Source organism: Elaeis guineensis, chromosome 16 (assembly GCF_000442705.2).
Source record: "Elaeis guineensis isolate ETL-2024a chromosome 16, EG11, whole genome shotgun sequence".
In the NCBI taxonomy this organism is placed as follows: Eukaryota; Viridiplantae; Streptophyta; class Magnoliopsida; order Arecales; family Arecaceae; genus Elaeis; species Elaeis guineensis.
The window spans coordinates 33,895,738-33,918,559 of record NC_026008.2 but is presented as its reverse complement, the minus strand read 5'-3'; the positions used below and the strand labels follow the sequence as shown (position 1 = coordinate 33,918,559).

Genomic DNA, 22,822 nt, shown 5'->3' with positions numbered 1-22,822 from the left:
TAATATAATATTAAAATATAATAAATATTAATTTCAGTCTGAAAAATATTTTTGTCCTCAACTTTCAGCCTAAAATCAGTGCTCCGATCTTAGATATCTGACCTCGAAGATAGACATTTCATCACTGGGTTAGACCTGATAATCAAGTTTATTTCTATATTTTTATTTTTTATTTTAATTTTTTTCATATTTTTTTTATTTTCATTGATTTTTTCTATATTTTCTTTGTTTGTCCTATAATTTTGTGTTGGGTATTTTCTTTCTATTTTTTCATTCTAAATATCATACCTACTGTGTTTCAAACATCATAAATTATTAATTTTTAGATAATTTTATTATTTCAATTCGTTTTGATCTAAATTATTACTTTGAATATTTTGATTTATTTTTTTATTTTTAATTAAATTATAAATTAAATTATTATATTTATAATTTATTTTATATTAAAATTTATTATTATGATGGTTATTTTTTTTATATTTATAAAATTAATAGGTCGGAACATGATCCGGCCACTTAGTTATCTTTTAAAAGAGGAAACTTTTTATATTCTCTTTCTTTTTAAAACTTCAACCAACATTTTTCTTCACTTTTTAAAGATTATCAACTTTTCTCCTCTACTTTCTGCGAACCAGACAAATCCTAAATGGTTCAATAACCTAACACGGGCTGAGAAGTGAGAACAAGAAAATAGCAGAAGAATTAAAACACATTCAAACACAATTTTCATGATCTAACAACAGTGATATTTTAAATTTCCATGTGTCATGGACCGGGAAAAAACATAACACGCGAACGCCGGCGCCCAAAAAAAAGGAACAGTGGCAATGGATATATATTATAAGGAGGAAAAGAATACGCTTCCCGCGCGCTCTCCCCCTTGCAACCACCCACCGGCCACCGGAGGCTGTCGTCACTCTCCATGCGAGCACAAGCATCCAATAAATAGTGGTGGGCATTTGAGGGCTTTGCCACCAAAGGGAGTTGGGATGAGATAATGACAGTGATGGTAGAGCCCGACAAGCCCCCTTCGCTACCTCACGTCCTCCCCCCCTCCACCCCCCTCCCTCTCTCTCTCTCTCACGGACACAAGAAAAAAAGAATAGAGCCAGACCTTACCCCATGACTCTCCTCCGACGACCCACCACCTACTCCTCCTCCTCCTCCATCCTCCAAATCACCGGAGCCTTCTTCCGGGCCTTCCATTCCTCCACCACCGCCGTTGCCGGCGGCAGTCATGGAATTCATGTCTTTCAATGCCCTGTAAGTATGATTTCCCAATCCACTGCCGCTGGTTCGGTCTTTCTTGCCGACAATTTCTGAGTGTGTTTGGGATGGGTGGTGGTGGTGGCCAGGATACGGTGGGCATCGTCGCCAAGCTCTCGGAGTGCATCGCCTCGCATGGTGGGAACATCCACAGCGTCGATGTCTTCGTTCCCGAAAACAAGCGCGCCTTCTACTCCCGAAGGTTGGATATCTTTGCTTCCTTCATTCTTCCATATGATTTAATTCTCTCCACAACTAATGCATCCACTCAAAAATTCTGTTGATTGTAACCAATAATGCAACATGTATCTGATTTATTGCTTGTCTAGCACATCTCTCTTTATTTTAAAGATTGGGTAACTGGGGAAATTTGTCCAGATGAGTACATTAATTCTAAATTATAAATCCACTTGTTTGTATTGTGCCATGTCATCCCTCGAATTCATTCATATAAGGGATGCCATATCTTGTAGGGATTATTTGTCCTTGGCACCTCAAAATCACCACGTTCAAAGTGGTTGGAATGATTCTAAGAAACCTTGAAGCCAATATAAGAGAGGAAGAAAGGAGTGAGAAGGAACAGGGGCAGAGGAAAAGCGGAAAAAAATTTCTGACGGTGTTTTTGGTGAAAGCGGTAGAGAATATACGAAGATGGAAAGAAACATATACAATTAGACAAGCAAAGAGGGTGGTTAGTGTTTGTGAGATAAGAGAGGGGAAAAATAACCTGTATTCAGTGATAGCTTTTTTCTTATTCTTCCATCTTAGCTGCAACCAATAAGTAAATGCACAAAAGAAAAAAAAACATTGAACTAGATAGTGGAAAAGTACTGAACTAGATGGTCGATTCTTCAAGGACCCACTAAATCATAATAATATAACTACTCAAAGTAATTCTTCAACAACTCAACAGGATGACTCTTGGTTGGCCTTGCAAAGTCTCTTAACCCCTTGCATTTAGGAAGGTGTGCAAATTGATGTGGTACCACTGAACACATAAGGATACTCCACCATTCGATACATATGTCAGAATAGCTAAAGTAAGATGTCATGTTGATTCTACCTTGGTGGGAAAGAACTAGACTGTTGTGTGGATGTCCAGCTTGCACTAGAAAAATCATTGTTCATGCATTGTTGGTTGACCTCATTGATTGATTACCAATCAGAGAATGTGCAAGTATGCCGTTGCACCAAGTAATGTCAATAATCACCTTACTTGATCTTCATTGTATGTATACTCACGATTTCTTCAATTTTTGTGCTGGAGTCTTTGCAAATTTAAGTAGTTGGATCGCCATTTGTTGTAGATGATTGTGAATCATGTGGTTCTTCTGGATAAGATGTTAAGGTAATGTCAAAGTTGGGAGAAGTAACTAGGTTGGCCTGTAAGTGCTTGGAACCTTGAATTCTCTGCATGTTATGGGGCATGTTATTTCTTTATACCTTGAATTCCCTATGTTCATACATGCAGAAATGATTATAAGAAGGAAAAAAATCCTACAAAAATAGAGGGAGAAAAAGGAGGGGTAAAGAGGAGAGGAGGGACTGTGGGGAGAGAGTTCAGCTTGTAGCAAAGAAAGAAATATGGCGAAAAGTAGAGTGTTAAAAGAAAAAAGGAACCAGAATTAGAGAAGGGGAAAGGGGTTGCCTAGATGTTGAGGAGAAAAGAAAGGTGGGTGGGCGGGGGTGGTGGTGGGGACAGTTGAAAGCTGGGAAAGAAAGCTTACTTGTAGACAAGTATTTTATGGACCAAGATTTGTGGTACCAGTTTGTACCAATTGTATTATATTAGTACTGAATCGATAATACAGTACGAGGGGTATATCGACACTTGGTATGCTGAATTGGCCCTTATATTGAGTGTACTGACACTGTAATAAGATGGTACTACTATGGGGTTTAGTATCGACAATCTAATACCAGACTATAAGCTTTAGTTAAGCTTCTTAACAAATTCAACAAGAGAAAGATCGGGCTTGGTCAGTCTACAAATTGAGACATAGAGGATATTAAATCCATATTCTTCTACAAGTATAAAAATTTTGAAAGCAAAAATTATATCAAATTGAACACAATAAGATGTGTCAATTCTTTGCTTTCATATATGATCTTAAGAGGGAGGATCTTATAAAGACTCTCCAACATAAAAAAACCAAATAGTCAACTACTTTATTGAGACTTGCTCCTCTAAGAAAAACGATGTTGATGCTTATTAGTTCTTTATGATTATCATTCATCAATTCTAAGGATGATTTTCATCCTATTGTGTGACAGATGCAATTGTTTAGTCACATAAAAATGATAGAGTCCCTAGCCCAAATGGCCTACTAGCTTGTATATTTCAAATTAATAATAATAAAAAAAAAACCTTTACAAAGCATTTTGCAACTTCTTGGCTTGTAGATTTTGTGGCAAAAACCTGCAACCCCACTTATATTTTCCTGGGAATCAATGTTTATACACTGACAGGCCTACGTAAATTTCATTTTCTTTCTAAAAGAAAAACATGTTGATTTTGAGACATGATGCCTAGAATCTTTTTTTGACAGTAAGGAGCCTTTAGAGCCATGGAAGTTCAAAAGGAGATCATGATTCTGCAGGAAACTATACGTGTGGAGAACAATCAGAATCTCCAAGAGTAGGTTGGAATTTCGGTTTTATTATCCAGCCTTAAGAATGTGCTTTACTGGCCTCTGTTTTAGATTGCTATTCCAGTATTAAAAATCATATAAGCCCCTTCCAATAGTAGATCCTTAACTTTGATTGATGCAGTTAGGAGCCAAGAAAATTAGAGCGCCTAATGATGAAGGTTGGAACAAAAGCCTGGAGGATTATTATTCATTGGGGAGCATCATAGCTACCACACAGGCACATACTACTATGTGATGATGATTACCTACTGATGATATGCAGTTTGATTTGAACACTGTCTTAACAGTAAGGACATGGATCTGAAGTAATAGGTAACTGTCATCAAGCCAAGGCAACTATCCCTCTAACGGTGGGTGAAAATACCTAAGGACTATCTATGTCCCAACAAATTGGACTGGGAAGTCCTCAATTCAGCTGAGGAGGCACATAATTACTGATCCTAAAGAGATGACGGGAGCTGGTGTCAGATGTTTACCTCTCGTTGGGCAAGCTGCTGATCTGATTCTTAACCCTAACAGCTTCTGGTGTCTGATGACTAGGGCAAAATTTGCTGAACTATTTGTAACAACAGTAAATTTTAAATATCAAAAGAAAAGTAGGGCCATTAGTGAGTGATTAATATACTTGATAATTATATCTGCCTTAACATGGTGACATATTTGCTGGGAGTTGGTGTCTGATGATTGCCTCTGATTTGCAAGCTACTGATCTGATTCTTAACCCTAACGCTCTTGGAGTCTTATGGCTAAAGCAAAATATGCTGAACTACTTATGATAACAGTAAATTTTAAATATCAAAAGAAAAGTAGGGCCACTAGTGGGTGGTTCATATACTTGATATGCGCCTTATCATGGCAAAGTATTTAGCTTGAGGGTCATGGCCTCGTGGCTGGATGCTCATGACATTCATAGGTGGCTGGATTTGAACTGCATCTTAAACATATTTTGCTTGGTTAAAGTAAATCTAAGACTTCCTACTGATGCAACTTGGCAGTGAATTCATATTTGATCCTGCACGTTGGCCGAGGGTTGTGATGGACAATGACTTCTCGAATTTGTCAAAGTTTTTCAATGCTAAAATATCTATTGTACGAGTTCCAGATCTAGACCCAAAACATAAGATTGCAGTTCTTGCTTCCAAGCAGGTGTGATTTTTTTCTATTTTTGATTCTTCTAGAAGCAATTTTCTTTCTAGTTTTGAGTATATGACTGAAAAATTAACTTGTGGTCTAATTTTTCTCGACCAGATAAAATTGTAGTAGTATCATATTCAAGGTAAATACTGAACAGAAATCTTGAGAGCATTATATAACTATTTCTTGCTTATTTGTTTTGCTATGCATCAATAATTAAGAATTTAATAGGACTATAGTTTAAATTTTAACAGACTCTCTTCCTAAAAAGTGGTTCAGACCTTCTATGGAGCCTTCTGTACATGGAGCTATGCTGCATGTTTGACCTCATTTTGATTGGAAAAAACTGGAGGATGATGAGAATGGTGATGATGTCTGATGGCTTGTAAATGACTGTTGTAGGAACATTGTTTGGCGGACTTACTACATGAATGGCAGGATGGTAGACTGCCAGTGGATATCAAATGTGTCATAAGGTGAAATATATTGTTGAATTCCTTTTTCATGATACATCTGTTCTGTAATTAATTTTCAAATCCATAATGCATTGTAGCAGCAATCATGAGAGAGCTCCCAATACTCATGTTATTCGGTTTCTTGAAAGACACGGGATTCCTTATCATTGCTTGCCCACTTCTCCAGGAAATAAAAGAGAAAATGAGATCTTGGACTTGGTTAAAGATACTGATTTTCTTGTACTCGCTAGATATATGCAGGTAATTTAGATATGAGCTCACCTATTTTTTAATTTTTCAGAATTTGCTGTTGAAAAGTCCTCAGGATATTGCTTATGCTTTAACTTTTAGATTTTGAGGCTAAATTTATATGATTTTTTTTTCTTTTTCATGTGAGACTAACTGTAAGTATAAGATTCTTATGGTCTTCAAAAGTCTGAAGAGTGGGGATAAGGAGAAAGAAATAGAGATTTAATGCCCTCAAATGTGCAGGAGCTGATTTCACTGGTATTAGCCCAGCTTGCATATATTTTAGGAAAATGAAGTGTTAAGACTCCAACTTCACTAGATGATTCCACCGACATATTTTTCCATGTACATTTCATGTCTCTATGTAATGTACCCAATGAAGATCATAGTCAAGCATCCAAGCACCCCTTAGTTTAGAACGAATTGTGCTATGCATAATAAAAAGTTAAGAAACTAATGGTTACAAATTAATACAAATGATCCAATCAGGGAGAAAGAAGAAATTCCTTCAACCTGCTTAACTTAGACGTCCTAAAAGATCAAAAAGAAAGAGAAAATTATGAAAGTCGGGTTCTAGGTCCCCCTTTCATTAGTTTAATGACAAAAAACTGTTTACTATCTTTGTGTATACTAGTGAGGTCAATCCTTGCAAAATCTGAGATGGATACTCTTCTAGTTGGAAGAGATCACAGCTTTTCCAAAATAGTCATGACTAGTGGAAATAATTATGAAAAGCTATTTCATCTAATTCTTCCTAGATTATGAGCTATGATCGGTCAATACCTATCCTAAACAGGTAATTTACTTTGATCAGCCAATTTGGAGGTCCAAATGTTGCTGTATGGTCTGATTGTCGTGTCATCAAAACCTCTAGGCTCGGCTTTGTAGATCTCAAACATCATCCAATTTCCAAAAGAAAGCACTTCAATTGAATGTCATGCTGGAAATATATGGTCTCCGGAAGTTTGATATGAAACGCAGCTTCTAATGTGACGGATCTTGCTCCCAGCGAATCAAATGATCCTTCTGGATCAACAAATCTTTGTTATTCATCAAAACATTTCTTGAAGCATCCTTTTGTTTGTTGTAGCTATACTAGAATACCTGTTGTCTCATGAAGTCAAAAACTGTTTGTGTGATATAAGAATATGGCAGATATTGTCTGGTAGATTTTTGGATAGCTATGGGAAGGATATAATCAACATTCATCATGGTCTTCTTCCATCTTTCAAGGGTGGGAATCCTTCCAAACAGGTATTCAATTTATGGCTTTCTTGTTTAGTTGCTTGCATCATCTGTAATTGTATGTCTCATTTATGGCTATTTCATGATTATCAGGCTTATGATGCTGGGGTGAAATTGATTGGTGCAACGAGTCATTTTATAACTGAAGAACTTGATGCAGGTCCAATTATTGAACAAATGGTGAAGTCCTTTTGCATAATAATAAGTCATACTACTTCATTCTCTTTAACTAATTTTTAACCTTATCTAATTGTACTATATTGCAAGTTTTTTGAAAGAAATGTTGCGATATTAGTACAGCTGCATTTTGAAACACTTCCCTTTGCATGCTAAGCATATTGATCTCAGTTATTAAGCATCCATCTCAGCTTTCAGCCTGCCAGCTAATTTGCCTCCCAATGGAGTTGCCAGGTCTAAACATATCACAAGCATTATGCATTTAGCCTGGTGGTTTATTTTTTAACCTTAGTTAAACAAGCTTTAGTCTTTTTGTTGCACCTCTTTTCTATTGAGTGAAGGTTCTGTGTTTGAACCTTAGAAGGTCTTTGCACAAGTTGTTTGGCAGTAATTCTTCCATCATTTAGATGAGATAATTGATGGCACTACCACCATGATCACACACCAAGAGTCTTGTTGGGGGGTCTTGAAGGTGGTGATGGAGCCTTAGTTGGATAAGGTCTTGAAAAGTCATCAATCTGGAGGTAGAATGCTGTGTGATTCTATGGCAATAGCTATTTTAATAAGATACACATCAATTGGCCATTTTGGATGGAAGATATTCCATTAAAAGCCAAGACTATGTTAACTTTCCAATATATGTTTAATTTGTTTGTTAACATATGACAAGTTGCTCCACCCACATCAGTTAAAGTCAAAAGATAGAATATTTATAATGTTTTTGCTCACCAGCAACTAGATCTATTTCAGTATCAACACTTTTTTTTTTTGTCTAGATGGTAAGATTTTATTTGGCAGATTAATTACAGGATTTTAGCTTGGTTCTAAAATGGATCAAAGTAGTACCAACTGAGACATGATACTCAATCTGCTTGGTCCCTCTTACGATATCTAAATTTGAAAAAAAAAAAATGAAGAAAAGTTAAACATGGGTTGGAAATTGTAATCAAGAAATAGCCTAACTTCAAAATACTCTTTGTCCTAATGCAACTCATTATTGCTCTACTTCATGCTTTACCCATGATCATTATTTAGCATCTAGGAATCTCTGTGATGGTAAGATCAAGTGTAAGTCTAACTTTTAAATCTAAGATATTAAGTGCAAGTTTGAAAATTTAGTCAATAGATATCCTGAAACCAAACATATTCTTTGTAACAAAGCTATGCATTATTACTGTTTGTCACCTTAACTATAATCTTATAAATTGCTAACAATCAAGTTCAAACTTTTTCTTGATTTCATTTTCTAAATTACCTTTTTGTACCAGCTGAATCGTGAGTATGATATGGTGGAGTAAAGCCAAGATCTTATAGTGGAAAAAATAGATAGAGAATGAGTAAACTTGTTTATATTGTTGAAATGATTTGAGAATTTGTTTATATGGTTATTAATTCCTCAATAGAGAAAAATGATGAGACCTCGCTTTTGACTAAAAAGTGGAAAAACATTCATAATCATTAATTAAGTCTTTCGGCCTAAATCCTTATGCCAAGATGGATAATCCTTAGAAGTCAATGGTTACAAGTAAAATGTCAATTCTAGGTTAGTGCAGAGACCAATTCCTTTTAGCAGGAGTCGGATAGTGAGGTATCACTCGCTTCATTCTCATTGGCTATTTTAAGTTCCTCAGCTTGAAGAGGTCCAATATAACATAGGCTTATTGAGTGCATGTGCTCTTTGGTGCTATAATGGTAGGTGACTCCTAAAATCTCATCACCTGGGCCAAGTATACCTCCTTTGGTACTTGCAATTTTATACCATAAGATTGGATATGCTACCAATAGTAGAGTGATTTTCTTTCTCCTATCCTAATGATTGCCCATGTTATGCCCCCGACCCAGAATATAAATTAAAATAAAATTCGGGGGACGTGAACAGCCGCCGCATACCTATAAGTACTGTCTCTATAGACATGCAAGACTTCCAACCTAACAAAATTTCAATATAATATCCAAAATAGCATATTCCAGGCAGTGGTAATAACAGAACAACTAACCATTTTCTTTCTCAATTTTAACTTTAACTTTATAGTAATCCATTTCAATTCTACACAACATCATTAAGCACAACTGTCCCAAAAATAAACATCTTTATAAACCAGCTTCGTCTCTATACATAAATCCCAAAACGCCAAAGTTTGATCCCCAAAAATAGTCTTTGAATCTGAAAACCACAGGTAAAAGTTTATGAGCTTTACAGCTTAGTAAGTAACAAATACACCTATAAAATAGATCTAAATTATAATGATATATAATTCAAATATATCATAAGAATGCAATATCAATCTGATTAAGATCAAAATTATGAAATTAAAGATATCCGAGATACAGTCTCACGTCAGCTTTGCTATAATATGAAAATTAGTAAATAGTACAAAAGTTCAATATATATATATCCAGTTTCATAATGCTATACTTAAGCATGGGTACCCACTTTTTTTTGTCTTTAGTCTTTACGGTGGTACTATGATACCCCCCATAACAAAGGATCTCAGAAGGGTCCACACTTATGCCCCATGGTGGACATCTCAAATCCATGCTTATGCCCCGTAGTAGGCATCTCAAGTCTATGTTTACGCCTCGTGGTAGGCATCTCAAGGTGGGTATCTCAAGTCCACGCTTACATCCCGTGGTGCGTATCTCAAGTCTGGACATTATATACGGTAGGTTGAGAGTTAGATGATACATATATCAATAACTATATATAAGTCAAAAAATTTTTCTTTTTTCGATACATCTTTTATATGGCTTCAATATAACTTGATACAGTTATGATACATGTATTCCAACGAGCTATAATCATAATTTGTCAAGCCTGATTTGATCATAGTATGCAAAGTCATTCAGTTCAACTCATCATCTCAATTCATTAATCAATGTTTCATAGTATATATATACTTCAGACATAATTAAAACAGAAATCAATTAAAGTGACTCACATCATGTCAAGTAAGTGATACATAGTAATTTCATGCACAATTGGATTTGATTGCATATACAATAGTCGGTACCATTTTAGATGAATAAAATGATTGTCACTTGATTCAGATGGATCATGATAAAACGTAAGTATCACTTATCATAATTTGTATCATGTCATAGAGATGATATATGACACTATCATGCATAATCAGATCTGAATGTCTCTATAATAATTGGTATTATTTTAACTGAATATGATAATGCTCATTTGATTCAGGTCGATCATAACAACATATCCGGGATATTTACAATAATTCGAATTGTATCAAAAGATGACATAATGATCTACTTAATTTGGATCAATTAATCATAAAATATAACTGTTACTTACCTCAAGATGCCAACAACCAAATAATTAACCACTCTATCACAATTTCTGGGTACTTGATAATCCATGATTATAACTAAGTTAACAACACATAACAACATTTTGAATTACTTTATAATAACATTCTCAACCTTTTTAAAGCTTCTAATCCTCAGAATTGCTCCATTTTAGGGAAAAGAAAGAAAGAGAAAAAGAGAGGATACAACAACCTCTCCTTCATCTTTTTCTTTCATAGTAGCCCACTTTCATTAATTATTTACCCTACCTAGACTTATCCAAAATTTCTCAAATGTCATTCTCAAGTTGACTCATAAGTCAAGATCCTCCTATTAAAATTTCAGCTTAAATTATCTAGCCAATAGAAAGATAAAATTCACGGATTACAACAAAGCAGAACTAATCCGCCCACAAAACAAGACATCCCTTTTTCCAAAATTTCTCTATTACAATACTTTTTAATTTCTGTTTTCGTTATCCAACTACTCATTCCATCATCTACTAACTAATTTATAATAGGAATCAACTACATACTACATCTACTCATTAACTTCTAATTGAAAGTAGTCCAAACAAATACAAAGGATGGTCAATCTTACCTGCTAACGAGCTGACCCACAGCAGCACAAGAAGAAGAAGAGAAGGGAAGGGAAGGAAGAAGAGGGAAGAAGAGAGAGATTTTCCATCCTTTTTTTTTTCTTTGCTATTTCTTTTTTCTTTTTTTGCTTTTCCTCTTTTCCCACCTACTCACGCATATATCCATGCAGACACACACGGAAAGAGGGAGGAAGGGATAGAGGGTCTCTCCTCTAGTCTTCTTCTCCTTTGTCCACCCAAACAACACACACGCACGCAGCAGGGAAGAGAAGGAAGCGAGCAAGAGAGAGAGAGCATGCGAGAGAAAGGGAGAGCAAGAGGAAGGGTGCACGGGAGGGAGAGAGCATGCGCGAGAGGGAGAGACGAGAGAGTGAGAAAGAGATAGAATGCGCGAGAGAGTGCGGGAGAAAGAAGGGGAGGGTTCCACAGTCTTCCATCTCCTTCTTTTCTTTTTTCTTCCTCCGATGGGGAGCATGTGGATGCCCCCACAAGAATCCATAGGTCCACATGGCACGAGAAAGAAAGGGCCTCTCAGGCCGGATCTCACATTCCTCTTCTCTTAAATAAGTTTCATTCTCGAAATTTGTATGTTCATATTGGAAACATATCTTCAATTTATCATTGTTAAATCCATATTACTGATCACAAGCTCTATCGACAAATTCTTTTAACATTGTTCACATATTAGTCTATGGCTAAAATCTTAATGATAAGGATATTTTTAAGATCTCTAATCTTCAAGTTTATTATAATCCATACAAATTTTCGAATATACATATAGATAATTGGTTTTATCAATGTTCACATCAATACTTAAAGAATAAGAATTATTAAAGACTCGAGAATTAATATCGAGAATCATTGAAGATTTATATAGAGTCTTGCTGTTACCTAGCCTCAAGCATTTTTCAAATTTCTTGCAATTAGGATGCTAGACAGCAATCACTTTAATTGTCAACCTTGATATTCTTAATTCTTTTAGCACTTATGCCACTATAGTTTTTCTCCCTTAGCTATCCTAATTTCAATTCTAATGCTTCGTTCCAATCTCAGATTTTCTAAAGCCTACTGATTCTTTCCTTCCTTTTTCTTTAACAACTTGTATCAACATTTATTTTACTGAATTAGAACACCTCCCTCTATTGACATGCTTGCAACCTTGACTAGAATCATATCTTCTATTTTCATAACACTACTAAAATCAACATATACTTAACCCCTTCCAGAAATAAAGATTTGGTTCTTATTCATTACATACTTCCTTCATAATCCACTAATTATTACTTTTCAAATTCCTAAACAAGTAATAATATTAGATCTAATCAACTTTTAAGTTTTGTCACCATATATCTTAACGCTAGACCTTCAGTCCTTTTACTTGTATTACTAGTTGTAATCAAAGTTTTAAACACTTATTATTCAATCTATATACCTTTAAAGGAAATTCTTGTAAGATGATTTCATTCTTTTATAACTACCTGCATATTTATACTATGACTTGTGCAAAGAATTGTATATATAGTAGAATTTAACTTAAGTTGTATATACAGTAGAATTTAACTTAAGCTTAGTATGTCATTTCTAGTTCATTCCAAATCTTAGATTCCTTTCTAAGTCCCTTAAGAACATTTAATCAACTACCAATAATATAATTAAAATACATCAAGATATTTAGCTAATTCTAAAAATTTTCTAACAATATAATACTACAGAATCCTCCAATATAAAGCAGAATTTGAATAAATTCAGACAGGGATATCAAGTATAGCAAAAATTCATCTTGTGTAGTAGTAAATCATACCTTTCTTTACTCTTTCCTCTTTCCTCCCTATATCAATTCTCTCCAGATGATGATTCCGAATTAGGAGGGAGCCTTTGTCTCAGTCTGTTTACCTGATGTTGAAGAGCAGAACATTCATTGATATGTCTTTGATTTGTATCTTTCAGTCTATTGTAATCCCATCTCAACTGCTATAGTTCCATGCTTATACCAATATGCTTAACTCTTACCCTTTGAAAAGAATATTTATAATATTTTTTATCTAAAAAGTTAATGTCTCGTACTTTGAAGTGGAATCGATGCTTTAGGGTTTTAAAAGCATATGTTGCTGCCTGCTCTACAGATTTTAATTGCTTCACACCAAAAGGATCTATAATTTTTATTGCTTCCTGAGGTTGATCTCCCCTACTAACCATGATATCAATAAAGGATTTAACAAACCATCCTTCATTCATTTCTACCCCATATATTGGATCTGGTAGTCTTAAGTTCCTTGTTACCTCAGTTAATATTATCTTCAGGGATATATCAATTATCTCCATTATCTATAATTAATATCACAAAATTAATCGTTTATATGAAATAATTCTTATCAAAATGAAATCTACTAAATAATAATCATACAATTGACTATTTTTTTTTAAGATTGTTTTTATATAATCACACACAAAAAAATCTTCATCGGACCCGTGAGTTACCAAACGCCACTTACTATCTTATTCTAGTCCATTCCAATTTCTGAATACCTAAGTTGCACATATTCGGATTACTACAGATATTTGAATTCATCTGATCCTTTTTATTGCAACCCTAAATAATACTCTCAGGTATCTAAATCCTGCTGTGCTCTTTAATTTTAGTTCTCTATTCGTCAAGATTGTAGTACCTAAGTCTTTTTTCCCTCTCATAAATGTTATCCAAATTCTAGTCGATCAACCTTAACATTCTATATAATAAGAAATAACAATACTCATATTTTATTTTTCAAGAAAATTATTAACCACATAAATGTACACTCCTGGCTCATGTTGCTAGGCAAAATGTCAATGATTCATAACTTTCAAAATTACTTAAATGATAATTAACAGACCACCTATAATAAGATGATAAACTCTGATAAGAAGAAAACTTCTCAATGCTACAAGTATTACTATTACACTGCCAACATTCGTAACACTACTAATATCATCTTCAATACATTATTAAAATATCATCAAAAATTTATTTCAAAATTTCAAATAGATCAAAATACAAGATCCACAACTATGCCTAGAATGACAAAGATAAATTTTTACATCTTATTATCTAATAACTATCCCACTGACATTCAGTGCATGCCTTGATTCTAATACTTTTCAATTCATTAAACCTATACTCTGATATCACTTTAACTGTCACACCTCCGACCTAGAATATAAATTAAAGGGTAAATTACAAAAACCCCCCTTGAGGTTTGCATTTATTACATTCACACCCATTATTTTTCAAAACCTACACTTACACCTCTAAAATATAACGGTGTTATTGAAACCATTTTAAAAGTATAAAATGACTAAATTGCCATCTCTAATAAATCAATAAAAAAATTTATCTGAATCCCATTCATCGTCTTCTCCCCCTTTCTCCATTTCCATCCTTCACTGCCGTCGCCGCCGCCCTCTATTTCCATCCCTACCACCACCCTCTGCCAACTCCTCTCAGCCTCCCTCCCTTCCATGACTATCCAATTGTGGAGGAGGACATAAAGAGGGAAGAGGTGGAGAGGAAGGAGCCGCAGTAGCGGCAAGAGCCGCGGTAGTGTTGGCAGATAGGGTAGGCTAGGAGGAGGATGTATGCGAGTGACTCATGGCAGGGGTCTCCGATCTGGAAGGTGGGAAGGCCATAGCACAGACACAGAAAAAATTTCCTAGGAAAAAATAGAAGAAAAACCTAGGGAAAGCATCGAAAAAATCAACAAAAACAGAGGAAATACCAAAAAAATTAAAAGGTAAGACCTTGTCCCACATAGATTCATTTTTTTCACTTCTTTCCATTGAAGGAGAGCACCTTAGAGAGATTGGAGGGGTTTCTTAGATTTTGGTTAGGTTTTTTTCTCAAGCGGATTTTTGGCAAGTTGTGGTGATGTGAGCGACAGAGGGCAGCAATAAGGACGTTAAAGATAGTGGCACCAAGTGGGGCCTTACGATGGCCGACGAAGGTGGCGAGGGGGTGGCGAAGGGGGTTCTGCTCTTTGTTCTCGATGATCGGGATGTTCAAATGGATGAAGAAGGTGTAAAGGGGGTTCTGGTATGCGACACCGGTGGAGCTAGGATGGTCCTTGCTAACATTGATGCTAATAGCGAGGAGCTCGTCGCCGACGCCCACCTCCTTCCCACCTTTCGAGTCGGCAAAAAGGCCGACGACGCCATCACAGCATTTATGTTATCCGAGATGAGTCTGACAGTGAGCATCATGTTCGAGGGGATGAAGGTAGGGGTGTAGCCGTCGCTGGTGGTGGCAGCATTCTCGTCGCAGGGGTTGAACGCTGTGATACCAGAGATCCTACAAACGGATGGACCGATGCAGTGGGGCCCATGGGGCTGTCGGTGGAGTCACGGTGGGTGGATTTCAGCATCATTTTCGGGACCTCCATGTTATGTTCCCATGTCAGCGGCCTTGCCTTCCCTACCGCCATCCACTCTGCCCTTGTGACCACCATATACTCCACCTACCTCGATGACGATGGCTTCCTCGATGTTGCCATCAGCAAGGCTACCACCCCCTTCAATTACGGTGCCGGCTAGGGTTATTCATTCGGTTTTAATTGACCAGATCCGATCCGAAAATCGAATAACAGAAAAAATAAAAATCAAAAATCGATCCAAATAAGAGAGGAACCGAACCAAAATTGAATCGAGAATTTTGGTTCGATTCGGTTCGATTATTTGATTTTTTTATAAATTTTTTATTTTTAATTATCCATTTTTGATACAATATATTCAAATAATTATTGTGGATTCATTATTAGTTTGTTACATTATATTTAATTAAATTCAGGATCTATTGAATTTATTGATTGGTAATTTCTTACATTAAAAATCAACAATTGATAAATAATGATACATTGATAATTGATAAATGATAAATCAATAATAAACAAAATGTAACATATCAAAAACTACATTTATAATACAAACAAGCAATCAAGTATTACAGCAAATTATAATAATAGATCAAATCTAAATATCCAATCATTCATCTATGTAACTAACAAGTTCTCAACATAGTAAACGATATAAATTTAAATTATGACTTCGATTTTTAGTTCGATTTTTGGATTTTTCAATTTTTAACCGAATCGAAAATTGAAATTCTTGAAAATAAAAATCGAAAACCGAATCGAACTATATTTGGTTCGATTTATTGGTTTGGTTCGGACCGATTTTTGATCTAAAACCGAATTATGAACAGCCCTAGCATCGACCATCTCGACCCCCCACGCACCATGGAGCCCTCTACTGTCAAGCTCCTCAAGGATTTTTCTTTGATGGTTTGGATGATGACGAGACTCCACCTCCCCCGATCTTGCCTGCCCCACCAAGCATGGCAACTCGTTGTCCACGGACATCTCCGATCGGGATTATTTTTTATCTTTTATTTGAGGTTATTTTGATCATTTCAAAAAATTATATTAACTTAATAGATGGGTCCAAGTTAACATTAACGGATTGTCTAACGGCATGGGCTAGATTGTAGGGTTGACTAAAACTTTAGGGATGTAACTGTAGATTTTAGAAACTACTGGATATACCCGTAATTTCGATCTCTTCTCAGGCAGATTTTTGTAATTTACCCTAAATTAAAATACAATTTGGAGGATGTGAACAGCCACCGCATACCTATAAAGTACTATCCCTATAGGCATGCAAGGCTTTCAACCTGACAAAATTTCAACATAATATCCAAAATAGCATATTCTAGGCAGTGATAATAACAAAACAACTAATTATTTTCTATCTCAATTTAAATTTTAACTTTACAATAATCCATATCAGTTTTACACAATATTATTAAGCACAACTGTTCCAAAAATAAACATCGTAAAGATCGGCCTCACTTCTATACACAAATCCCAAAATGCTAAGGTCTGATCCCCAAAAATAGTTCCTGAATCTGAAAATCACAAGTGAAAGTTTATGAGCTTCAAGGCTTAGTAAGTAACAGATACACCTATAAAATAGATCTAAATTATAATGATATGTAATTCAAATATATCATAAGAATGTAATATCAATCTGATCAAGATCAAAGTTATGAAATTAAAGATATCCGAGATACAGTCTCATGTTAGCTCTGCTATAATATGAAAATCAGTAAATAGTGCAAAAGTTCAATACATATATATATATCCAGTTTCATAATGTTATATTTAAGCATGGGTACCCACTTCTTTTTGTGCTTAGCTTTTACTGTAGTGCGATGATATCCTCTGTAGCAAGAGATCTCAGAAGGATCCATGCTTATGCCCCATGGTGGGCATCTCAAATCCCCGCTTATACCCCATGGTAGGCATCTTAAGTCCATGCTTACGCCCCGTGGTAGGTATCTCGAGTCCACGCTTACGCTCCATGGTGGGCATCTCAAGTTCGGACATTATACACAGTAGACTGAGAGTCAGATGATACATATATCAATAACTATATATAGATAAAAAATTTCTTCTTTTTTCGATACATCTTTTATATGGCTTCAATATAACTTGACACAGCTATAATACATGGATTCCAATAGGTTATAATCATAATTTGTGAAGCCTAATCTGATCATAGCATGTAAAGTCATTCAGTTTAACTCATTCGTCTCAATTCATTAATCAATGTTTTATAGTATATATACACTCCAGGCATAATTAAATTGAAAATTAATTAAAGTGACTCACATCATGTCAAGGAGGTGATACATAATAATTTCATGCATAATCGGATCGATTGCATATATAATAGTCTGTACCATTCCAGATGAATAAAATAATTGTCACTTGATTTAGATGGATCATGATAAAACGTAAGTATCATTATCATAATTTGTATCATGTCCTAGAGGTGATATATAACAATGTCGTGCATAATCAGATCTGAATGTTTATATAATAATTGGTATTATTTTAACTGAATATGATAATGGTCATTTGATTCAGGTCAATCATGACAACATGTCAGGGATACTTACAATAATTCGAATTGTATCAAGAGATGACATAAAGATTCACTTAATTCGGATCAATTAATCATAAAATGTAACTGTTACTTACCTCAAGATGTCAACAGTCAAACAATTAACCATTCTATCATAATTTCTGGGTACCTGATAATCCACGATCATACTAACTTAACAACACATAACAATGTTTTGAATTATTTTCTAACAACATTCTTAACCTTCTTAAAGCTTCTAATCCTTAGAATTGCTCTATTTTGGGGAAAAGAAAGAAAGAGAAGAGAGAGAATACAACAATCTCTTTTTCATCCTTTTCTTTCATAGTAGCCCACCTCCACTAATTATTTATCCTACCTAGATTTATCCAAAATTTCTCAAATATTGTCCTCAAGATGACTCATAAGTCAACATCCTCCTATTACAATTTCAGCTTAAATTACCTAGCCAATGGGAAGATAAAATTCACGGATTACAACAAAGCAGAACCAATCCGCCCACAAAACAAGATATCTGTTTTTTCCAAAATTTCTCTGTTATAATACTTTTTAATTTTGTTTTCATTATCCAACTACTCATCCTATCATCTACTAACTAATTTATAATAAGAATCAACTACATACTATATCTACTCATTAACTTCTAATTGAAAGCAGCCCAAACAAATACAAAGGATGGTTAATCTTATCTGCTAATGAGCTGACCCACAGCAACCACAAGAAGAAGATGAGAAGGGAAGGGAAGGAAGAAGAGGGAAGGAGAGAGAGGAAAAGAGAGATAGAGAGAGATTTTCCACCCCTTTTTTTTCTTTCTTTGCTATTTCTTTTTCCTTTCTTTGCTTTTCCTCTTTTCCCACCACTCACACATACATCCACGCACACACATGGAAAGAGGAAGAGACAGAGGGTCTCTCCTCTAGTCTTCTTCTCCTTCTTTCTTTCTTCTTTGTCCACCCAAACAACATGCGTGCACACAGCAAGGAAGAGGGGGAAGTGAGCGAGAGAGAGAGTGGGGGAGAGAGCACGTGAGAGAGAGGGAGAGTGGGGGAGAGAGAGAGTGGGAGAGAGGGAGCATGGGAGGGAGAAAGCGTGCGCGAGAGGGAGAGAAGAGAGAGAAAGAGATAGAACATGGGAGAGAGAGTGCGGGAGAAAGAAGGGGAGGGTTCCACGGTCTTTTGTTTCCTTTTCTTTTTTTTTTCCTTCGATGGGAGCACATGGATGCCCCCATGAGAAGCCACAGGTCCACATGGCTAGGGAGGGAAAAGGCCTCTTGGGTCGGGCCTCACAGCCCATGAGTTAGTTATCCTCTAGTAGCCAGTAGCGATAATGTACAACTATGTACCTGCTATTTGCCAATCATATCTTTTTGTTATCGGGTGAGGCTAGATCCTTATTATTCAGAATTTTTTAATTATTGCTCAGCCCTCTGAATAAAGAGAGAAAAATCAACATACTAGAAAAAAACAGTCATGTAAAGGAGCTTACTTCAAAAGTTTTGACTTTTAGAAATTTTGCTGCAATTTCAATTTTATGTATCGTGTCTGTATCATATTTTAGTCAATGATGGTTAATACCATCAAATAATTCATAATAAGATTCACTATCTCGATACTGGACTCCATACCATTATCATCCTATTATAGTATCGGTATATAATTTGGTGCGGTACGAGACAGCATATTGAGTGTCAATATGGTGCAAGACAGCATACTGGTTTGGTACCAATAATGTATGGTACACCCCATTTCAGGTGGTACAGAGCAGTACGGCAAACCATGATTTATAATCATGAAGACTCTTAATATGATAATGATAGCTTGTTTATAATCAAACATATGCCTACGAATCTACTCTTTTAAATTTTGCACATGGTTAGTGTGATACTCATATTCTTGGCAATAATTTAAATTCAGCAAACTCAAAATGTCTAAATGATTCGACCATTTGTGTATATGATTCTATTTGTGCAATCATGCATGGTTAATGCCCATCTGTATTCATTATCTTACTGATTAACAGAATGCTAACCATCACATGCCTGTTGTATTTTTCAATGGTTATTATATGCATGACAGGTTGAGAGAGTTTCTCATAGAGATAATCTACAAAGTTTTGTACAGAAGTCAGAGAATCTAGAAAAGCAATGTCTGGGAAAGGCAATAAAATCATATTGTGAACTTCGGGTCCTGCCATATGAGTTGAGGAAGACCGTCGTGTTCTGACAAAGGTTTGGTTTTACGATGTTGCATTGCATATTAGTTGCCTTCTTCATTTGATGAGTTATTGGGAATAAATTCTTTATCTCTATGACTATCATTTTTTTTTCTTCCATTGTCTACTTTCTGATCTTTAATGTATGTGCTTGTTCTGAGAATTACACTGACCCGATCTGTTTGTTCAGTGGCTATTGTAGCTGATTGCCTCAACTTTATCTACAACTTTCTTTAGTGGTCTTATATTAAAAGCAATGAGAGGTTTGTAAGTTTTAATGGAAGAGGTGTAAAAATGGTGCATTACATAGGCATACGCCATCAGTACAGACATGATATTGTCTGATATTGCTTGATACTATGAATGATATTGGCTAATACCATACATCCATATCATTGTTCTTGTAGCTTTCTTGAGTGATATACTTGATCCTCACTGCCAGTATTATTGTCTGATGAAGGCTTTATTGATTTAAAAGTAATAATCCTTTTTCTTTTATTAGCGAATTTATCTCAGCTTTTCCTCTATAGTGAAGATGGAGGTATTAGTACCATTTCCGTAGAAAGAAAAAATGTGATGAACAGTATATGCATTACTAATTATATATCTAAGCATATTTGAATAACCCTTCCATGGCAATAATTCAAATATTATCTGAACCAATTTTGACATGCATACATGTTTTTTTGTGTTATGCTAATTTCTTTGCTCACCTGTGTACATATCTTCTTCTCATTGATAGATCCATGTTCATATTTTACCACACCATGTGTAGGTTCTGTTAGATTTCTCAGGCATCCCCCATTCTTGACTCGACGTACCTTTGATTTGGTATGCTCTTCCAAGCCCGAACCTTAGTTTCATGATTTGAGCTTTGGCAAATCCCTGGTAATAGTCTGGGTTAATCAAGTTTTGTTTCAGCCTATAGCAATGTCAGATAATCCACTTTGGGTTAATCAAGTTTTGTTTCAGCCATACAGCAATCTAAGATAATCCACTCTCTTTGATTGCCATAACAATCTCTTATTTTTTCACTTCTACATTTACATATTTGATATGAGGTCCAATTCAAACTCTTGTTCTTCTGCAACTCATGCTTGTTACGTATGAGAATTCTTTTTGCAAGCCCCGCATAGCTTCTCATAACTCATACAGAGCAGGGGAAGTCTTGCTATTAAGGCTCACAAATGGCCCCACTTCAAGTTTGACAGTATTTTAGCAATGCAAGCCCAGCTCAAACCATCAAAAAACTTGAACTTATCTGTCTAAAATATGTGCTAGGTTGAATGGGCATGAGCTATCCAAGCCTAACATGTACCTTAGGTATCAAGATTGGTTGGTTGTTCTTTGGATTGTAACTAATATGTGCAGTAATTACACGATACTTCCTAGGACAATGAATCATTGGGAGGTCCTTTTGTTGCTATTTTGGGGACAACTGAACACAAATGTGAGGGAGGTACACTGTGGAGTTGTCAGATGAGTATTAATAGAAGATAGGAGGAAAGGACATTGTAGGTCTTTTGTTTCATGCTATACAAGTGTCATAAGCAACTATTCTAGCAATTATGCTTAATAACTAGCTTTAAAGCTTGAGACATGTATTCCATCTGTTACTATTGCGGTATGGTGCTTTGCTACTTGTTAGGGTCTTGCAGGGTCGTACTCACTTGTGATCCAACATGCATGTTTCAGAGTCTGACAAGCATTCACCATTTCTTACTGAGGGTAAATTTTAGGTAGAATCCAAGGTATATGACTTCAGATGTAACTACTGCTGTGGTGCTGCTCATGGCTGCACTAAGACCTAGTAAATCAAGAGTACCATATCAGCAGAGCTGCTTCGCTAGACAAATTTTAGTATCCAAGAATTATTCCCCATTCATGAGGGTCACCTTCGTTGTTAGTAGAGTAAATAAAGCGGCATATTCCTAAGATAGCATGTGGAAAACATACTCTCTTGTCGAAGCTTTTTTTTTTTTTTTTATAAACATTTATAGATGCAGGCTTAGATTTTGCAATTTTAACAATTCATAAATGCTAAGGGACTTGATTGGCTTGTAGCATCATTTTTTTCCTTGGTAAATAATTCTCATAGGCGATTTTGGCATACACAATAAGGCTCGGAGATAATTTTGGACTAGTAATCTTCTGAGTACTGCTCATTTCCCACAACCTTGACAAAGGCAAGACCGGATAAGTATGTCTTGGAGTGTTAATTTAGGTCAACAAGCAGGAACCCAATCTGAAACCAAGTGAAACATAGGTTTTAGGCATGAAAAATAAATTCATTAACTATAGGTTTGGATTTGGGTTTAGATAGATCTATACCTGAAAACCTGAAATCTGACTTGAATTATTCAAAAAAAAAAAAAAAATCAAGTAGAGGTTAGTGAAATTATGGCTTATCTTCTTCCACTAAATTCGCATCCATATCACTTATGGTAAGCCTTTTAGAATATAATTGTTATAATTTAATATTTACACTGAGTTTGATTATTGTAGGATCTTTTTCTTTCTTCATATCTTCAGATTTTATGGATGTTTAGGTAACAAAA

At 35.4% G+C, this 22,822-nt stretch overlaps 1 protein-coding gene across 1 annotated transcript; it reads left to right on the top strand.

Annotated features, from left to right (window-relative positions):
* The first annotated feature begins 919 nt into the window (after nt 1-919).
* On the top strand, nt 920-20,670 carry LOC105059453 (formyltetrahydrofolate deformylase 1, mitochondrial). The gene is given in 10 exon segments (XM_073250001.1): nt 920-1,115; nt 1,118-1,263; nt 1,356-1,468; nt 4,913-5,063; nt 5,454-5,527; nt 5,608-5,767; nt 6,911-7,009; nt 7,094-7,180; nt 20,129-20,280; nt 20,455-20,670. Coding segments are annotated over 9 exon segments (1,095 nt in total). The 5' UTR covers nt 920-997; the 3' UTR covers nt 20,276-20,280; nt 20,455-20,670.
* Nucleotides 20,671-22,822: the final 2,152 nt, after the last annotated feature.